The sequence below is a fragment of the Dromiciops gliroides genome, chromosome 6, assembly GCF_019393635.1.
Source record: "Dromiciops gliroides isolate mDroGli1 chromosome 6, mDroGli1.pri, whole genome shotgun sequence".
Classification (NCBI taxonomy): Eukaryota; Metazoa; Chordata; class Mammalia; order Microbiotheria; family Microbiotheriidae; genus Dromiciops; species Dromiciops gliroides.
The window spans coordinates 184,360,173-184,380,304 of NC_057866.1; the positions used below are offsets into that span (position 1 = coordinate 184,360,173).

The window sequence follows — 20,132 nt, forward strand, 5'->3', positions numbered from 1 at the left end:
TTTTCCCCCTTGCTGCCTTTTCTGTTCTGGAATATCCCTCTGCCATGTTGGCTCCCTTATCTCACTGTTGAGTTCCTTTTGAAGTCTTTGTTTGTCGGGCTGTGGGGGGGGGGGGGGACAGGCCGGTCAATCTTTATTCCTTAGCCTTTGCTTCTGACTTTTCTTTATCTATGCTATTCCTATGCCCTCCTTTTTCAGTTTCCTTTTTTTGTGTTTTTTAACCCCATTAGAATACAAGTTTCTTTAGGGAAAAGACTATCTTTCTCTTTACTTTTATTTGTACCCCAAGAATTTAGCACAGTGTCTGGTACATAGTAAAATCTTAATGCTTATTGCTCCGTTATATTATGTCACTATTTTTAGGTCCTGAAGGGCAGGAACTAAACTATCTCTCTTTTGGAGTTGGATTTCTAATCCTTGACACAGGGCCTTTTACACACAGTGAGTGTTGAATAATAATGCTTCTGCATTTATTTAGACAGGGCTGAATAAACTCTTTCTGCTTCTAACTTTTTGTTGTTGTTGTTCAGTTATACCCGACTGTTCTTGACCCCATGGTCATGGTCATGGCCCTTCCATTCACCATCACTCTCAAAGTCTGTCCAAGTTCATGTTCATTGCTTTCATTATACTATCAATCCATCACATTTTCTTCCCTCCCTTTTCCTTTTGCCTTCAATCTTCCCCAATATCAAGATCTTTTCCAATGAGTCCTGTCTTCTCATTATGTCGCCAAAGTATTTAAACCTCAGCTTCCGGTATTTGACCTTCCAGTGAATAGCCTGAAATAATCTCTTTAAGTATTGGCTGTTTGGATCTCCTTGCTTTCCAAAGGACTCTCTAAAGTCTCTTCTAGCACCTTTATTTGAAAGTGTGGATTCTGAGTGCTCAGCTTTCCCTATAGTACAAATCTCATGTCTCCATTCTAACTTTACTCTGTTTCTATCAGCTTGTGTTATGAGCCCAATATTGAAAGGGCTGAAGAAGGAGTTATAGGAAGCACGAAACAAAGGGTATATTGATTCATCTTTTGGCTTTGTCAATTATGTTGAAAGAATTGTCAACTCCTGGAATGCCTACCTGCTGGAATATAATATGTAGGGAGGAAAGCTGAAATGAAACAGCATTTGGATCATGGACATATTATCTTCAAACTCCCTCTTCCCAAACCCCTACTCTATTCTCCAAATTATTTTATTTTTGTTTATAACAACTTTTGAGTGGTGGTTCATCTGGGCCAGAGCAGGATTGTCCTTGATAATTCCTTGAATTTATGTAAAATTCCCCCTTCCAAAAAATAAAAAACGGTCTAGGGAGAGCTTCAATGTTTATTGCCTTATCAGTATGGCATATGGGATAAGAAGCTGACATGGGTGTCTAAAAGACCCAAGTTCCAGTACTATCTCTGCCACATACTGGCTAGGTGATCCTTGCCAGATTACATTTTACTGCTATAGGCAACCTTCGAAGACTTTAAGTATCATTGAAGGGGCCAACCTGCATTGGTAGAATGGATTTTCTTTTCTCCGAAGTCTTCTTACAAATGAAATCACAGGTCTACTTCCTATACCATCCACTATGTGAAGAAGGTAAGAGGCAAGCATGATTCTTACCCTAGAGACCAGATTTTTTTTTAAAGCATATTTTCTTCAAAATGATAAAATTGAATAAAATGCCTTGGATGTCCTTAGTATCTGACTTCTTATTCTTCAGTTACTAGCACTTCACAATCAAGAAGGATTATAGAATAATAGATTTCATCATGAGAGGGATAGTTGAGGTCATCCAGTTGATCCTCTCATTTTACCGCTGAGGAAGCTGTGCTTCAGAGATATTAAGTGACTTACACACATATGACAGTATTGGGGAAAGCCAGGTTTTGAAGCTGAGTTCTCTCACTAACATATGAAGCACTCCTTGCACAGTATCCCAATACTTCTGATGTAGGGATCCATGCTGAATTGCTGTATTTTTAGGTAGTTCACAATATTTCTCTAACAATTTTCACTCATTTGACAAATATTAGGTACCTACTATATGGAAGGCAAGAGTACGTTCTATGGAGATGACTTAATCCTTTCGATAATCCCTTGCCTACCAATTAACTAGCACTCATTAAATACCTACAATAGGTATTAACATTCCATTAAGTCAGGGATCTGTTGTTGAGTCATTTCAGTACTGTTTGACTCTCAGTTACCCTATTTAAGGTTTTCCTGGCAAAGGTACTGGAATGGTTTTCCATTTCCATTTCCATTTCCATTTCCATTTCCATTTCCTTCTTCAGCTTATTTTACAGATGAGGAAATTGAGGCAAACAGGGTGAAGTAACTTGCCCAGGATCACACAGCTAGTGAGTATCTGAGGCCAGATTTGAACTCAGGCCATCCTGACCACCTATTAACACTCCACTAAGTCAGGGATAAACAAGAATAAAAGATGAGAATTGGCAGTTGTTTGCCTTTTGACCTAATCATGGGGAGGAAGAAAAAGAAGGAAAAGTATAGAGAGAGGGGCAGGAACTTAGAGATGAGGGAAATAGGCCTTTACTGATGGGTTCAGTTCTTGGCTGGGACACTAGCAAAGGCCTCGTAGAGAGGAAAGAAAAGTCCTTAGATGGGTGGCATCCCTTAGAATTTTTTCAAATCCTTTATTTTTGGATAAAGGAGATAATTGTTTCCAGAAACTGCAGCCCTATTCTACTCTTGGACAAAGAAAATTAATCAGACCCCTTCTGAGGCAGAAGATAATACTTAGGATTGAACTAATGACTAATGTTCAAACAAGGGGTATGTAGATACCATCTCTATCCTTTAAATACTCCTGTGTGTGTGTGTGTGTGTTTGTGTTACAAAGTTGAATGTCTGAAAAGATTAATAATAACACACATATTTAGCACCTTAAGGCTTGCAAAGTATTTCATTACCTATTTGATGTAATAAATTGAGAAATGGAGGTCTATAGAAAAGAGAGGATATCAGCTGCCATTTAAATGTAATTAAAATAACTAGACATGGGGCAGCTAGGTGTCGAAGTGTATAGAGCACTGGTCCTGGATTCAGGAGGACCTGAGCTCAGATCCGGCTTCAGACACTTAACACTAGCTGTGTGACCCTGGGCAAGTCACTTAACCCCAATTGCCTCACCAAAAAGTGTGTGTGTGTGTGTATACACACACACACACACACACACACACACACATATATATAAAACTAGACACATGAGGTTTCCCCAGGCATACCAAAATAGAAGTGTAGAACTGGGAAAGGACCAGAAGTGTGGAGAAGGCAAGTAAAGTTGTTTTTGTTTTTTATGTTTTGAACTGAGCTCATTGAGGATAGGGCAAAGAAATACAGCTGTTCTAAGTCGCTATACACCATAACAATAAATGGCCTCTCTCTCCTTACCATTCAAGAGGCCCAAGGCTACCAAAGTAGACAGGAAGGTAAGCAGTGACCTATGCCAAGTAGCCCCTAAGGAGGCCCGGATCCATATCACGAATGAACCGTTTCTGGTTTTGGAGTTTGGGGGAAATTTTTTTTCTTAAATACTTTTCATGATTAAAAAATAAATTGTAAATGAAGCAGATTTTTTGCTTGCTTTCCTTTATGCATTCTGCCTCTGTGGAAGTGTTCTGGCTACTCAGGAAACTGATGTAGGTTGGAATTTGATTGAATATGTTGTCAAACCAATTGTCAGAATTGTAAGCATGATGGGGTGGCAAATGTGTGTGTGTGTGTGTGTGTGTGTGTGTCTGTGAAATGAAAACATTGTTTGAGATTTTAAGCTTTACAACACAAAACAGGATGAAAATCAAAGTTCCCTGAAACCAAATTAATAAAGTTAAATTGTTGAGAAAGTATATGACTTTCACTCCCATCATTTAAAAACATAATGCCCCACTGATGCAAGGATAACTTTTAAAAAATGGATTGGTTGGAAACTAGTTCAAATAGCTGTTTTTGCAATTTTACTTTGTCTTTTGTTAGTTTGTAATCATAATGATAGTAAAAGATCATATTGATTCCTCATCTTTTGCCCCAGAAGTCCATGCTTTTGCAGTCTATTATTGTGGTCAGCTGTATTGACATCTGAAGGAGTTGGATGTGACCCTGTTCAGGTGGTGATGCTGAAGGCAGGGGCAGATTGCAAGCAGGAGGCCAAGGGTGACCTCAGCACATACCTCCCTGAGAGGTAATCTCTCTCAAACAATCTTTATCTTACTGGGTGACTGGAATCACACACTGTATGCCTTTCTGTGGCTGCCTGACACAATGCTATAGCTTTTGGTCACAATTATATGTGTGTATGTATGGATGGATTTATGTGTATGTGTTTACACAAATGCATAGTATGTACAATTTCTTGTAAATATGTTTTCCATGGGGGTCAGGACAAAACGTTTTTCATCCATTGAAACTTCAGAATAAATTTATGTTCCAAAGGTTGACATGTTGTTTTACAATTATTAGTACAGAATTAGATCAAGTTAATATTTTAATGTCAAAATCCTAGCCTCCATTGGGTTGATCCTCATGAATTTTTGAGGTTAATAAGTATTTCTGAAATAATTTTTTAAATTTAAGAACATTTAATTATGCATGTACAGTTAATAAGTACCATGTATACTACTTTTATTTTGCTCATCTCTTTTTTATTTTCCTAGTTGCTATTTTGTTTGATTTTATAATTTTTCAATTACAAGTATCACAAAGAAATGAAACATAGGCATTGCCATGGTATAGAAACAAAAAACATCCACACGTTTCTCGTAGTATATGGTAGCAATTATTTGGAACAATTACAAGAGAAGCTTTCATCACCACTGATGCTACTGATTACTATAGCCAAAGAGGACAACTGGCACACATTTGCAAAATTACATATGAATAACATAATGAAAGGTAATATTTTCAGGACATTAGAATTAAGAGTACTTAAAAAAACACCACCACTGTGAAGTGGGAAGTGTCTTGGTGCATTAGTCATAATAAAGGGCATGGATTTCATTTAAGGGTAGGTTGGATATTCTCCTGTTTAAGCAGTACCTTTCGTAGTACAAAATGCTTGATAAATGTTGAATTGTTTATAGAATAGAGATGTTCACCAGAGCAATAAAACCAGCTCCATTGTTATTGATTATGCAAACCACTTTTTTTTTTGACCGGTTAGAGGAATTGATGATTCTAAACCAAATGGGGATTCTTGATTATTGAACAGTTTCTCTCCCCTCCCCTCCCCTACCTCTAATGCTACCATATACATGTGTCTTTGTTATATGGTTTAGGAGCTGATCATAAAGCAGATCCATCGATTACTTCAGTGGAGGAATGGAACTGAAGTACGATTTCTTTGTAATAATTAGATCTGCCTAGTCCCTTCACCCACCACATAACCAATCTCTCCCTTTACTTTTAGTTGCAAATGCATGTCTATTAAGCTCTTATTATATGAGGGACAGTATGGGGGGGGGAATATTTTTAAGTGCAAAAGTTATTTTAAACAATTCAACAGAAATGTCAAAGTCCCCAAAGTAGAATTGAGTATACCTTTGGTTTATTTCTATTTATAGGTTTTTGTTTATTCCTTGTGTTGAACTCAGAAATGCCTGGAGTTGAATCCTGCCTGATACACTAGTTGTTTGATGTAGGTCAATCAATCATTTCAGCTCTCCAAGCCGAAATTTTATCATCTGTAAAATGGGGGTGATATCTGCACTACCCATCTCACTAGGGTCTTTGTAGGGGGAAAATGTCTTTTGAATCTCAGAATGAATGCTGTATAAATGCAGAGTTTACTTCCCCCCCCCCTTTTTCTGTCAGGCTTTTCTCTAATTGTGAGTTCGTGTATGTTGATGGCATCAAGGAAGTGAACCGGGGGCAGACAAGTATTAGAAGACGAGTTTGAAATGAAGATGTAAGTGGCTTTTCAAAAGTCGAGGCTGCAGTTGACACTTAAGGAGATTAGTTAGAAACTAGCAGACGCCCAATCACTTCCCTCCTCCCAATCCCCAGGCCCCTGGAAACTTGGAGGAGGCGGCGGAAAAGTCTCACCTTCTTTTGAAACTACTTGCAGATGTGAGCACAATTTCGGAATTGCTCACAACGGGGGTTTTGAGACTTCCTTGGCTATTTTCCCCCCAATTTCCCCCAACGTATGTTTGTCTTTAGGCTGATCTGCTGAATTGTGTGTGGCTCTTACCACGCAGATCTTGGCCGCCCGGTTTAATTCGCTCACCTCTCTCCTGCACACCCAGGCTCTCATATCCTCCCTGCTTCCAAATAATCCCGCGTGGGGGTCTGCCAATATTAGAGAAACTTTGCTTCTAAGGCAAACCCAGAAATGACTTTTTTTTTTTCACCCACGTGAGAAACGAGGAAAGCCAACCGTCAGATCTTGACGTTTCCTCCCGCTGCTGCAATCTGGAGTTTGATTTTGATCTATTTTTTTCCTTTTTCACTTTCAGTTTTGAGGTTCGTAATTTCTTTGCAGAAAGTTGGAAGATCAATGGACTCTCTCTCTTTCTTTAAATATACCGCTAGGGCTGGAACATTCTCCCCCCTCCCGGCGCTAACATTAACCAGCAGCTTAGGAAAAGAAACACATTGCCTGTTTGTTTGGGGGGAAGGGAGCGTGCGATTTGTAGCTAAGTTATTACGCTTCTCTTCCCCCGCCCCTCGGATCCTTGGCACTCTAAACTGTTACATACCTAATCTTTGCACTGGTGAACACAGACTTCACAGTCATCTTTAATCTCCACTAAAATATAAATGGAGATAAATGTCACTGTGGGAGTGTGTGGATCTGTGTGTTTGCCTAAGTCTATCAAAGGAGCCAGATCGGAGGCTGGAGCCGGGATCCTGACCCTGATTGTATGAATAAGTAAGCAGGATGCTAGTGATTGGGTTAGATGCTTTTAAGATTTTTTTTTTTTAGTTAGTAAGAGGGGAAAATAGCTTAAGGAAAAGACAGCCACCCCTACTTCACGTCCTCCCTCCCCCATTTCTCAGCAGAGTTGCTTCTCTCTTCGCTGCAGGACTCTAAGGTCTCCTTGGCGTAGAAATTACTCTCCCTTCTCTTTTTGTCTCGCCTTTCAGTTCAGATGTGCTGATGTGCAGACCGGATTCATCTTCCAGGAGCAGAAGTAGCAGCAGGAGCAGGAGGGGGCGGCGGCGGCTTGTGGTAGAAGGGATCAGCCCCGGAGCTTTGGCAGAAGGACCTGCGAGTAGGAGTCGGAGCCTCACCAAGTCCCTGGGGGCATCGCGTTCCTCTGGGAGAGACCGGAGGAGGAGGAGAAGCAGCGGCGCGAAGTTTGGCTGCGGGTTAACCCGGCTGGGAGACGTTCTGGCAGGCAGCAATCGCAGGGCGTTGCGAGGACCCGAGTTGGACTAGGACCGCCTCCTCTCCTACTCTCCAAGCCAGTCCTTCCCGCACCTCCCCATCCCACCTCCCTACCTGCCTGGCTACCCACACACGAGCTCCTTCCCAACTTCTCCTTTTTAAAAGGGGGGTGGGGTGGGGGCGCACACATAAATCCCTTCTCCTCTCCCTTATGTTTTCACTGTCTCCCCATGTCCCCGGACACCTAGCAGTCACAGTCACGCGGAGGAGCCTCTAGGTGGAGAGGAGAAACTGTCCTCCCCGCCCCTTTCAATCAACGTGGACAGTAGGCGGCTTGATCGCTCGAGTCCCTCTCCTCTTTTTTTTTATCCCTCCCCGGGAGGAGGATGGGGATGGAAATGCTATCACAGAGGATGGTCTTGTGGCTGATGGCCTCGGGATTGATCTTCGGTGGGGAGATGTGGGTCTCCTCTGGCTTCGATTATGATTACACTTATGCTTTTCATGAAGAGGATAAAACCGAGACGCTAGATTATAAGGATCCCTGTAAAGCTGGTAAGTGACTTGCTGCGTCTCATATGCTCAAGTAGCTCTCCACCTGAACTTCGTTTTGCATTTAGTGCTTATTTTTTTTTTTTGAGAGAGAAACTCACCTGTTTCTTCCCCTACCCTTCCTTCGCTAACATTCCCCAAGCAGAGTGGACTTGGGGACTTTGTTGAACAGGTTCAGGTATTTTTTTCCAACTTCTTAGGACTGCATCACACTCACTCCTGGACTCGCACCCCCTAGTTTTTATTTACTCTTGACATCTCCGGATTCGCGACCTATAGTTAGTGATAGGATTAACTTTCCCTTCTCTTTTCCCCTCGCAACCCTCATCCACCTCCAAGTGACGAAAACACCACGGATAGAAAAAAAGTTTTAAATACCAGCACCTTGGGTTTCTAGTTTTAGAATCTCCAGGGTGAAACCTTTGTTTAAATAAGCCTCTAGTCGCTGGGATGTGGGAGCGGGGTGAGACCTGATCGTGGCTGGATTGGATGGGGATGGAATGGAAGGAGCACTGCAGGGGGAAAAAAAGTTACTGCCTACACTGGGACACCCCTTCTTCGAAGCTCCCTCCTGTCTGTAACTTCATTATTGCAGTTGGGGATATTGCGTCTGCCCTGGGAGTATTTAGGGGATGTGTTCCCAATGCATCCCCTCCTCCCCTTTTACACAAAGGGAAAGAGAGAGAGGGGGAATCCCTGAAGTTGTTCCTCTGAGCACCGGGACCAGTTTTCATCGCAACCGCAGGAAGCCCTCGCTTTCCTCCTCTGGTCCGGGTTACGCTAGCAGGGCGAGCGCCTCCGGTTCCTTCCGCTCCCTGGAGCCCCTAGCTCCTTGCTGCTGGTCCCAGTTTGAGCGCACGGCGGCGCTTCCCTCCCGGTTGCCTCTCAGACTTAGGAGCCGCACGTGCCGTGGGCAGAGACCACGTGAGGGAAGTTCCCAGGGGCTCATTCTCTTCTCTGGTAGCAGCACCTTTCCCTCCTTTCCCCCCCTTCCCCCCTCCACCACAAGGAGTTTTGGGTTGGGAGCCTCAGTTGTTTGTGTGGTTCGCTGTAGGGATGCGCTCTGGCGCGCGCCCCAGGGTCGGGAAAGGGGCGGGGGGGGGGGAGGTTAGTGAGAGTCTGGTTCTTGGAATGATACTGGTATTTGGAAGCTAAAAAAGTAGGGATGTGTCATCTCCCAGGAAGGGCGTGCTCACCCCCCTTGCCCGAGAGAGTCCTGTAATAATAATAATGGGCAGTGTAGTGGGCAACATGCATGTGCCTGATCGCCCTGCCATGTCCTGGGCACAGCATCCCAGAGCAAAGATTTAGTGCGCGCACTCTGTGGGTCCCCTCTGGACCGCTCCTTAGTCACACACAAAAGTCTGGCGTTTGACCACTGATGCAGATGAATGAAAAGAGATGCCGTTAAACCCGGAAATACCCATAGTTTTTCCTTCTGATGTCGGGATGTTTGGTCTGATAGCTCTAGCGAGGATAGAACATAAAAAAGAAAATAGTCCTTTCCTTACTTACCAAAGGCATGATAAACGCCAGGGTCTTTTTTTCCTCTGCAAGAGTTATTCCTACAAAGATGTTCACGTGTAGACCAATACAAATTCTAGCGGCTCTTTGTGTTATCACTTCAAGCCAGACTGATATTGCCGCTCGCAGTCGGGTGTTCAGTTAGCAAAAGATGGTTAAACTTCTTGCCCCAAACGAAGTTTTTCTAGCTCCCCACCACCAGCCCCCAAACTCCCGCATCATTGTTTGGTTATAAACTACATCCAAAGTAAGGTGCAGAGAAGGCTTCTGCAGAGGGTGAGCATCAGCTAAATGTGCAAAACCATAATCTGGCTTCAAAATCATTTTATGGACTCTAAGTAGAAATCAAGTAAAAGTTTCAGATAATTGAATGTGTTGCACTTTGTCAGATGTTTCACAGGAGTAAATGCTAACTATCTTGTGAACTAATGGTCGTCTAGGAAACTTTAAGATACTACTACTGTCCTTTTCTTGTGAAGGGCTTAACCATCTTAACTTCTAAGGCTGAATTTTCTAGGAGAAAATATGACATTCTTTTCAGATGGAACATGCAATATTTTTCTTAATATTATATCTTTATGTTAATGTAAGTGGAAGTGTCACTGCAGAAATATCAAAAGGGTGGCAAAACATTTTAGGAAATTCTCTTGTCTTAGAAATAAATCATAGCTCATGGGTTTTTTTTTGTTTGTTTGTTTTTTGTTTTTGTTTTTTTAGAAAGTAAACTAAACTATCTCTTTGCACTAGTACTTTTTTCCCATTTCTGGGCATTTGTAATTTTTGCAGCCTTGTCTTTGGAAAAAGACTGGTTTTGCAAAAAGGTGGGTATGAGGGTTTTCCTGTAAATGATCAGCTGGGAAAGGCTAGAAGAAAAACTGACTAAATGAAACCACTGGAACAGTGCTTATATTTGTTTTTCCTTGATAGCATTTTACTTTTGGTAGGATAACATTGAGTGGTAACTGCTGGTGCTTAAAATAAAGACATCTGTGGATGGATAATTATTTTAGCTAGAAGGATGACTCTTAGCCCCTCTTCATCTGAGGATTTTGTTTATTAGCTTACTTTTTCTTTTGTTTGTTTTTGAGTGCTACTGCTGTTCTTTTAGAGTTTGCTGGAGCTGAGAAAGGAGTTGGTCACCCTTTGGGTTTCCCTCCCCTGTCCCTAATGTGACCCCTTTGAAGGAATCATTGGTTAAGGTTCCTACTTTCAAACCTCAATTGAAAACTAACAGTCCTCCCCAGGAACTCTGTAAAACAGATGAAGAATAGCAATAAAAGAAACTTTGGAAAATAGCAAAAGGCGTATGAAAAAACAAGTCAGCAAAGAGTATTAGGAAAAGAGTATGGTATACATTAGTTTGTGTCATCTTTTCAGAACCATTAGGTTTATAAGTAAGCAAAGTGGAGGAAAAGGGACTGGGACTCAAGGAGAGACTGTGACAGGCTGAAGTTTAAAAATGGCCAGAAGGGTCCTTTCCAAAATTTAAGCCCTGGAAATTCTTCTGGATGCATCTCTTGAGTCTTAGTCCCACTATGGGGCTATCAGTCAGTCTTTCACTATTGGGACCCATGGCCTGTGGGGTGGCCTCTAAGTACTTTTTTCTTCTGGGGGGGTGGGGCAATGGGGGTTCAGTGACTTGCCTAGGGTCACACAGCTAATAAGTGTCAAGTGTCTGAGGTCAAATTTGAACTCAGGTCTTCCTGAATCCAGGGTGAGTGCTTTATCCACTTCGACCAAGCTGCCCCACTCTTAGTACTCTTTAAGCAAGAGACTAGCATTCCTGGAAAATGTATACAGCTCCTGACATTGACTCCACTATTTACTGCCTATAGGCTCCCAGGGGAAAAAAAAACCAAACACTTAAGCTTCCTCATCTACAAAAGGAAAAGTATGAACTAGATGATTTGGAAAATTCCAGACTGGTTTCTTGAGTTTTCAAAGGTAGGAGTCCTTTTCATGTACATAGTCAGGGAATCCTCAAACTTAGCCTTAGTCCAGGTTTCCTGGACTTCAGGTTCAAATAATTAATTCATAAATTTTTCACCTGGTACATGGGAAACTGTCAAATAGATAATTTTTACCTTCTTCAGGAAGCAATGTAAGGTCCTTGAGGGCTGCAGTTGAATCTGTTACATAAACATAGTGCTGTTTGCCTAAATATACTGTATGTACTGTTTAATCATTTGATCCTTAACTCTGAACCAAAAAAAAAAAATTAAAAAAAAAAATCAAGGACAAGATTCCTCCAAAATGTGCTAGAAAAACCTCTGAGAATGCTCTAGACCAGGGTTGTCAAAATCCAATAAGAAATGCATCTCTACCTGCTGTATATTAACTTTTAAAAACCCCAAATTGACATTATCTATGTTATGTTATATATTTATTTATTTTGTTAAAGATTTCTCAGTTACATTTTAATCTGCTTTTGCTGCTTGCTGATGACTTATTGTTGTATGGAAATGGGCCTATATTCTCAAAGGTCCTGAGTTTAAGCCTTATTTGACTCTCCTCATCTAATTATTCAGCAAACATTTATTAGACATCTGCTGTGTAGGGGTACAACTACATATTTACACACTCACACAAAACAAAACAAAACACCCCAACAACAACAACAACAAAAGAACCCCTGCCTTCAGGGAGCTTACAAGGAAATTTGAGGAGGGATACAATACTTATCAACTGGAGTATCAGGACATGTTTCATGAAGTTGGTGGTGCCCAAAATGAGCCTTGAAACAAGACTAGGATTCTGAAAAGTGGTGGGAGTATATTCCTTATACCATGGCGGATGACTTGTGTAGTTCAGTTTTGCTAGAAGAGAATTCTCATCAGAGTATAATAAGAAAATTAAGTCAGAAAGATAAGAATGACAGGCATTGGGAAGGAAATGAAGATTTTTGGTCAGGGGAGTAATGTGAGTAAACATATGCCTTTGGGAGATTCATTTGGCAGTTGTGTGGAAGATAGACTTCAGAGAGAGTCTAAAAACAAGGAGACCAAATAGCAAGATTATTGGAATAGTTGGGACAAGAGGTGATGATGGTCTGAAATAGGAAAGTGGCTTAATATAATAAAAATGGCAAAACTTTTCAAGCTAAGTTATAGTTGATGGAAAGATTTCAAGGGTCTACCCAGTCTCTTTGTCTTGAGGGCTGGTCTTGATAACTTTGCCCCATCACCAGAGAGTTGGTCACCAGTTGCTAATTTGTTTTTTTGCTTTGCTTTGTTTTTGTTTTTTTTTGGGGGGAGGGGCAATGGGAGTTAAGTGACTTGCCCAGAGTCACACAGCTAGTAAGTGTCAAGTGTCTGAGGCTGGATTTGAACTCAGGTCCTCCTGAATCCAGGGCCAGTGCTTTATCCACTGCACCGACTAGCTGCCCCTGTTGTTGTTGTGTTTTGTTTGTTTGTTTTGTTTTGTTCTGTTTTTTGCCACAGTAGTTCATGAAGAATTGGGGTCTGGGAAGGGCAGGTCCCAGTTTTCATTTTCAGAGGGACTGTCCACACCAAAGAAATCACCATTTCTTAAGGAATTGAAACAAAATTTTCAGTGAGGCAACTTAATGCAGGTGATGCCAAAGATAAGTAAGTTATCATCTGAGGAATGTTAAACCTGTAGTTCAAACAGAATACCTATTGATCACATGGAAACTGGTTTGAATTTATAAAATCATAGGACCGGAAAAGACTCATGTAGTCATCTAATTGACTCTCTTGGTCCCATGATGAAAGCTTTATAGGGAGCATCGTGGAGGTACGGATGTAGTTATGTTTCTCTCGGCCACATTAGAGAGGCTGGACCTGTATAAACCAAGGTGCAGAGTCCAGGCAAATATCTTTGGACTCTTTCTCCAGTGCATTTACCTTCCCTTTCATATTAATCTGAAATCTGATTAATTTAAAGCCTTGAGGGGGTAGGTCCCTAAACCTAATAATAGTAAATTACATTTACGTAGTATGGTCCTTTAAGGTGCTTCTATTGTTTCCCTCTGAACCATCCCTCGGGAGGTAGGCAGTGTAATATTGTTATTCCCATAGGCAGGGAGCAGTCCCAGGGATAATGCTTTGCCCTTGACCTAGTAAGTGGGACTCTTTCCATTATACTTCCCTGCCTATTCTTGTGTGGGCTGATAGTTTTGGATAATATTACTGAAGGGAAGCAAAGAAAGGTTTCTTGTAACATTGTATATGTCTCTAAGGGCTCTGTTCTACGGAATATCAGTCTATGGGAGGGGCTAGAGGAAGTCAGTATGCTAATTAGCTCATGTAGCAGAGTGATTCTTACATTTTAAATACCTCAAATGAGCAGAGACTGGATAAGGAAGGTAGTTTCTATATTAATATGATATCCTGTTCTTGAGTTTTCTTTATATAATTGGGATTTTCTGCATTGTCAACTGTTACTGAATGATGGATGGGATACATTTTAAATGTGCACATCTTTTTAATAGGGAAGGAGAAAAACATTTAAAAAAAAACTGGAGACTTCTTTCTCTGTGTGTTTTGAATACTATTAGTACTGGTACAAAAATAAGTTTTTTTTTTTAAATTATGACTCTGATCTCTTCTATGTTACAGACAATGTCTGAATATTGGGGGGGGAAATCTGTCCTCTCTTCTACCTGCACTCACAATAGCTGTTTGCTATTCCTTCGGGACAACATAGGCCCAATTTCAAAATTGTCTTACAGTATTGAATTTTCCATTTAAAAAGTCTTTGCAAATTTGTCCTATAAAAATAACGAATAAACCTCATGGATGATTATTTCCGGTTACTTAGTACAACCCAAACTGTCTTCTTGTGACTAATGTAGGGGCAGTTTAAAATGTTCCTCTAGAGTGCATATGAAAGAAGAGCTTTATGATAAGAATCTTGATCCATGTAATTTAAGATTCTGTCAGTGGCCCTAAGAGGGTGTGTGTGTGTGTGTGTGTGTGTGTGTGTGTGTGTGTGTGTGTGTGTGTGTGTGGTGGTGGTGGTAACTATATCTGTTGTCCATCCTATTTAATAATAATTAGAAAGGATCTGTTGTGTGGAAGGCATTGTTAAGTGCTGATAACTGAAAGATGGAAATGGTGGAACCTGCATTTGGCCTTGAAGGAAGGGAGAGGAGGTAATATATGTAGAGTCTGGCCAAAGAGACATGATTATAGTGTCCATCTAAGCTAGGGAGGATAACATTATATAAAGTACAAAGATGGAGGAAGGGAAGGGAATAAGCAATTAGCAGCTAGGCACTGTGCTAAGTGCTTGTGCAAATGTGCTATTCCAAACATCTCATTTGATTCTCACAACAACCCTTCAAAGTCGGTGCTATTTTTACCTTCGTTTTATAGACGAGAAAACTGAGGCAAGCAAAAAGTTAAGGGACTTGCACAAGTTAAGTGATCACACAGCTAGTATGTATCTGGGGTCAAATTTGAACTTAGGTCTTCTCCAGTCTATCCACTATATAATCACCTGCCTGATAAAAGAGAAGAGAATAAGGATATGAGTACTGGGGGCAGCTAGGTGGTGCAGTGGATAAAGCACCAGCCCTGGATTCAGGAGGACCTGAGTTCAAATCCAGACTCAGACACCTGACACTTACTAGCTGTGTGACCCTGGGCAAGTCACTTAACCCTCATTGTCCTACAAAAAAAAAATTGAAAAAATAAAATAAAAGTATATGAGTACTAAGCAATCTATTGTGGCTGAGGTTTAGAGCACTTTAAGGGAGAGGGGAAGGGAAGGTAAAAAGAATTTCCTAAGCATCTCCTATGTGGAAAGATAGGTTGGAAACATGTAGTTGGGGGCCATTGAATGCCAGATTAAGGAGTTTATATTTTATGATATAGTAGTGGGGAAGAAGAGTCCTTGAATTGGAAATCTTGATCAAAGTAGTACAATAAGAAGATTATTAGGTTATTATGAAGGAGGCAAGACACTGTCTCAGATACTTGAGAAAATAGCAAATAATGCCCTATATGAAGACTGATAAGGATAATCCCAGGTAGTACATGATTGGCACAAAGGAATGTCCTAGGCAGATTGTTCTAGAAGAGTTTAAGGAGAGAGAAAGCAGTTGGTTTGGTGTGGGGTTGGGGGGGTAGGAGTGAGAACTCAGTGGGTGGTTAGAGAAGTAGAGAAAGCTTCACAGAGAAGGTGACACCTGCAGCCTTCAACAGCGGAAATGAGGAAGGAGGGCATCTGTATGAATGTACAGATAGCGTATTGTGTTCAAGGAACAGCTAGTCCAATTTGGTGAAAACAGAACATGTGAAGGGAAGTTATGCGAAATAAGACTGGAAAGATTGTTTGGATCCAAAGTGTGTAGGGCATTAAATACCAAGCCAGGGAATTGGAATTCTATCCCAGGAGCTTATCCTGTTCCAGCTGTAGCAACTGGTGAACTTTTCCTTCAGTGGATCTGTTTTTGATATTTTCATACGTGAAAGAGGTTTGAGTCTACCACAGACTTGGAGTGCATGTCCTCTTCTACCTATATTTTTTAAAAATTGCAGTAATAATCCAAACATTGATTCCCAGGTGCTCATTCTTTACATTTCTCTATCCAGAGAAACATTCTTCTCTCTTTACCCTCATTCTATCTCCCAAATCCTATGGTGGCACAGTATTTATTAATACACTTTGATATGAGCTTTTGAATGTTTAAATATTTTTGACTCTTTTTTCTCTCTCATGTATCTCATATAACTCAAGGGTAATCTACAAAAAAAATCATCTCTCAAAATAATTTTTTCTCTTTAGATAGATGCTGCCCTATGAAAGTGATACTGACCTATCTGTAATTATTCTTTTTTTTTTCCCAGCTGGTACTCACTTCTCACAGAGGGAACCATACTGACACTTTGCCAGTCCTTTGGCACAGTGACTTATTGTGAGGATTTATGATGGTTTGTGGATAGTAGTTACAGCTGAATCTTTGAGTAATTCAGAAGTTATATGCTCTCTGATGATTTATTGAAACCTATTTTGTCAGGGGAAGAGAAAGGGATTGTTTATATGGTGCCCATCACATACCAGGTATTGTACTAAGCACTTTACAAATATTATCTCATCATTTGATCCTTATGACAAGCCTTTGAGGTAGGTGCTGTTATTATCCCCATTTTGCAGTCGAGAAGACTGAGACAAACAAGGTTAAGTGACTTGCCCAGGGTCATGCAGCTAGTAACTGTGTGAGGTCACATTTTAATCTGGGTCAGATTTTAATTCTTGAGTGCCACCCAGCCCAGCCCTCTATCTATTGTGACACCTAGCTTCCTATATAGGCTTAGAACACCACATTCTATGTTGTTTAGTAGTCATAGAAGCTAGGATCATAGATTTAGAGTTAGAAGGGACTTGAGAGATTATCTCATCCAAACTCCTCATTTTTTAGATGAGGTTATAGAGGACCAGAGACCTCATATGCTCAAGGTCATAGAAGTAGTAAGTGTGAGAAGCAGGATTCAATCAAGTCCTCTTGCTCTAAATCCTGTGCTCTTCTTACATTGCCTTGCTGTTATGCATCAAAAGATAATTCTGGAAATGGGAATCTCATTAGCATCTTGAGCTTAAAAAAAAGAGGCATATAATTAATCTATAATCGGATGTAATCAGTCATTGAGGACCCTGCTGGGATCAACTAATGCCTTGGTTTACAGAGCTCAGAACTCTCTTGCTCCTCAGAATTGTTGGGATTCTCTCTGCAGTACCCTTCATTAAGTGTGAGCTCTTAATGAAGAATACACAGCTTTTGTCCCTGCAGGGTGGAGATGCTGAGAGATGGAGGGGCCATGCTAGAGGTATTTGGAAAGTTTGAGAATACCTCCCCCCTCCCCAGCTTTCAAAGATGCAGGCTCACCTTTGCTTCATTAAGAGCTTGAGGTCTCCTGTCTCCTTGTACCCCTTCTTTGTCACCACTGCCACCATGGAAGATAGAGATAGAAAATCATTGGTCCAGAGCTGGGACTTCAAAAGCCATTGAGTACAAAGCCCTCATTTTATAAATGAGGAATTTGAAAGTATAACAGAGGTTTAATAACTTACTCAGTTACTCAGTCACTGGTAAAGTTGGTATTTAAACTGTTTGAGTTCAAATCCATTCCTTATTGTATTGCACCATACTTCCTTTTCAGCTTTAGAGACTGTTTTTTTCTAGTGAACAAGTGGCCTAAAGTAAGGAAGACTCATTTTTCTGAGTTCAAATCTGGTCTCAACTGTGTGATCCTGGGCAAGTCACCTAATCCTGTTTGCTTCAGTTGTTTCACCTGTAAAATGACCTGGAGAAGGACATGGCAAACCACTCTAGTATCTTTGCCAAGAAAACTGCAAATAGGGTCATTGAGAGTCAGACAGGACTGAACAACAATAATTTAAAAGCAATTTTTGTATCTTTTCTTAGCTCCCCAGCATCACAAAGTACAGAGGCGTTGGTGAAACGGAGCATAAAATACTTTCATTCCCAGAATGCAGAAGGGAGTCCCTTTGTTTGGTTCTTACTATTGTTAGCTTTGAGAATAAGATATTGACAGATTTGAAGACATTGTTCCCTGGCTATCGGGATGCTTGTTTTGCCTTGTCCCTTTCAAGAGTGGGCTAATCCTGTCAAGTAAACCATTCTCAAGAACCCAACTCATACATTTGTATGAAGTAGTTCATCCTGGCCCATCTCTAATTCCATCACGATCCATATCTTGCCACTGGTCCCAGATGGCTCAAGAGGAGAGAGCTAGGCTGGTGACTTGGCACAGTCCTGTATCACTTAAATCCAATTCACTTGAAAGTACATCACCTTCCTGAAGTCATTGGTCTTTGAGGGAAGAACAAACAACAAACAACAACAGTACAGCTTGGGTATTTGAAAGCTAAAAGGTAGCTAAGTATGTATTTGTCTTCCTTAAGGTTACTTAGGTGATATAAATATATATTGAAGACTAAACATATTTGAGTTGACTCTGATCATTATAGTGACAACACACATAGAAAGGCTGCACCATAAAGAAAAAAAAATGGTTTAAGAATGCTTAAGAATAAAATGACTTTTCAACATAAAATCTAATTATATGTAAGTTAACACATTTCTTCAAGTTACACCTTATAATCAGGCTATCAACTCCACCCACCACTTTTCTATAGTATTAATCATCTGTTCTCTTAACTGCTAACTAAATTCAACTGTTTTTTTTCCCCCCTCAGTCCTCTTCTTCTAGCCCTCCCTTCAGTTTTTGACACTGTGGATAGCTTCATCATCCAACATAGTCAGTGCTGGTCCTCCTCCTCCTACCTGTTTACTCTTTCGATGTCCCCTTTGTGGTATGCAGGTATGCAGGTATGCATCTTCACCCCCTAAATCAGTGATGTCCCTAAAGTTTCTCTCCTGTTCTCTCATTTCCCCCCCTCTGTACTCTTGCCTTGGGTAATTTCATCAGTCCTCACATGCTTTATTATATGTCTAGTCCAGATCATATTCCTGGAATTCAGTCCCACATTACCAGTCCCTGGTAGACATCTCCATCTGGATGTCCCATCAGAATCTCAAAGTTAGCATATCTCAGGTAGAACTAACTCAGTGTCTTTCTTTTCAAGGCCACTCACCATCCTCCTAGTCACCTAGTTTGTAACCTAAGAATACCATCCTTGCCTTTTCTCTCTCCCTTTGGGCTCCCTCCCACCTCCCCAATCCCCACCCTCCTTATCTGATCAGTTGTCAAGCTGTTAACTTTCTTCCCTCATAACTTCTCTCAAATTCATCCTCTTTTCTTGTATTCCATCACCTCATTACAGACCTTCATCACCTCTTCAATGTGCTGTTGTTAGTGCTTTCTAATTTTAGTCTCTCCTCTTCTATCTATCATCCTCATGGCTGCCATCTGTTATTTTCCTAAGGTATAATTTTGATCATGTTACTTCTCTTCTCAAAAAAATCTCCCGTGGTTCCCTGTTGTCCACAAGATAAAACATAAACCCCATCAGCCTGGCACTTAAGGCTACCTACAATCTGCCTTCAACTTCCTTCATTACCTTTATTCACCTTCATGTACTTCATGCTGCTAAAAGCTGTTCCCTGAACTTGGATATTCCATCTCCCATCTTATATATAGGCAGATTTCCTGTAATTAGAATTCACTGTTTTCATTCAGGAAGCAAGGGAATGCTTGCTTCTTCCTTCAAGGCTCAGCTTAGCTGTTAACTCCTCTTTGGAGCCTTCTTTGATTTCTGCCTCCCCCTCTAATTGCTAATGATCTCTTCCCTGTTAAATTACCTTGATTTTATGTAGCTATATAAATGTGCTGCTCCTTTGGTAGAATATGATCATGCTCCTTGAGGGATCAGACTGATTTTATCTTTTAAATTCTAGTGCCTAGCATATAGTAAGCACTTATCAAATATCTATTGAATTGAATTAGAATGGAATGAGTATTTAATTGGTTGAATGAAGAAATTTCAGTAGACTTTACTATGTAGACTTTTCAGTAGACTTTTAATCTAAAAGTTGTTGAAGAATTTTAGACTGTCTTGTCTATGAGGTTTTTTTTAATTGATTTTTTGGGGGGGAACTTTGAAGTTAATATTTTGACATGTATGTTTTCCCCATTCCTTACATGTCTCTTGTCAAACTGTGATAGCGGTACTGATGTTTGACTTTTGAGGTTCATGATCCAAATGCTACCCTTATTACTCTTTTCTCCTTTTGGGGAGTTTTGTGATTTGGCTGTGCCTAAAGT

At 40.7% G+C, this 20,132-nt stretch overlaps 1 protein-coding gene across 1 annotated transcript in view; it reads left to right on the plus strand.

The window, feature by feature from the left end:
• The first annotated feature begins 7,700 nt into the window (after positions 1-7,700).
• Positions 7,701-20,132, plus strand: part of TLL1 (tolloid like 1) — a 277,598-nt gene continuing 265,166 nt past the window's right edge. The window contains exon 1 of the mRNA XM_043971079.1: positions 7,701-7,896. Within this exon, the coding sequence (XP_043827014.1) occupies positions 7,728-7,896 (169 nt within the window). The 5' untranslated portion in view covers positions 7,701-7,727. The remainder of the gene's footprint in view (positions 7,897-20,132) is intronic.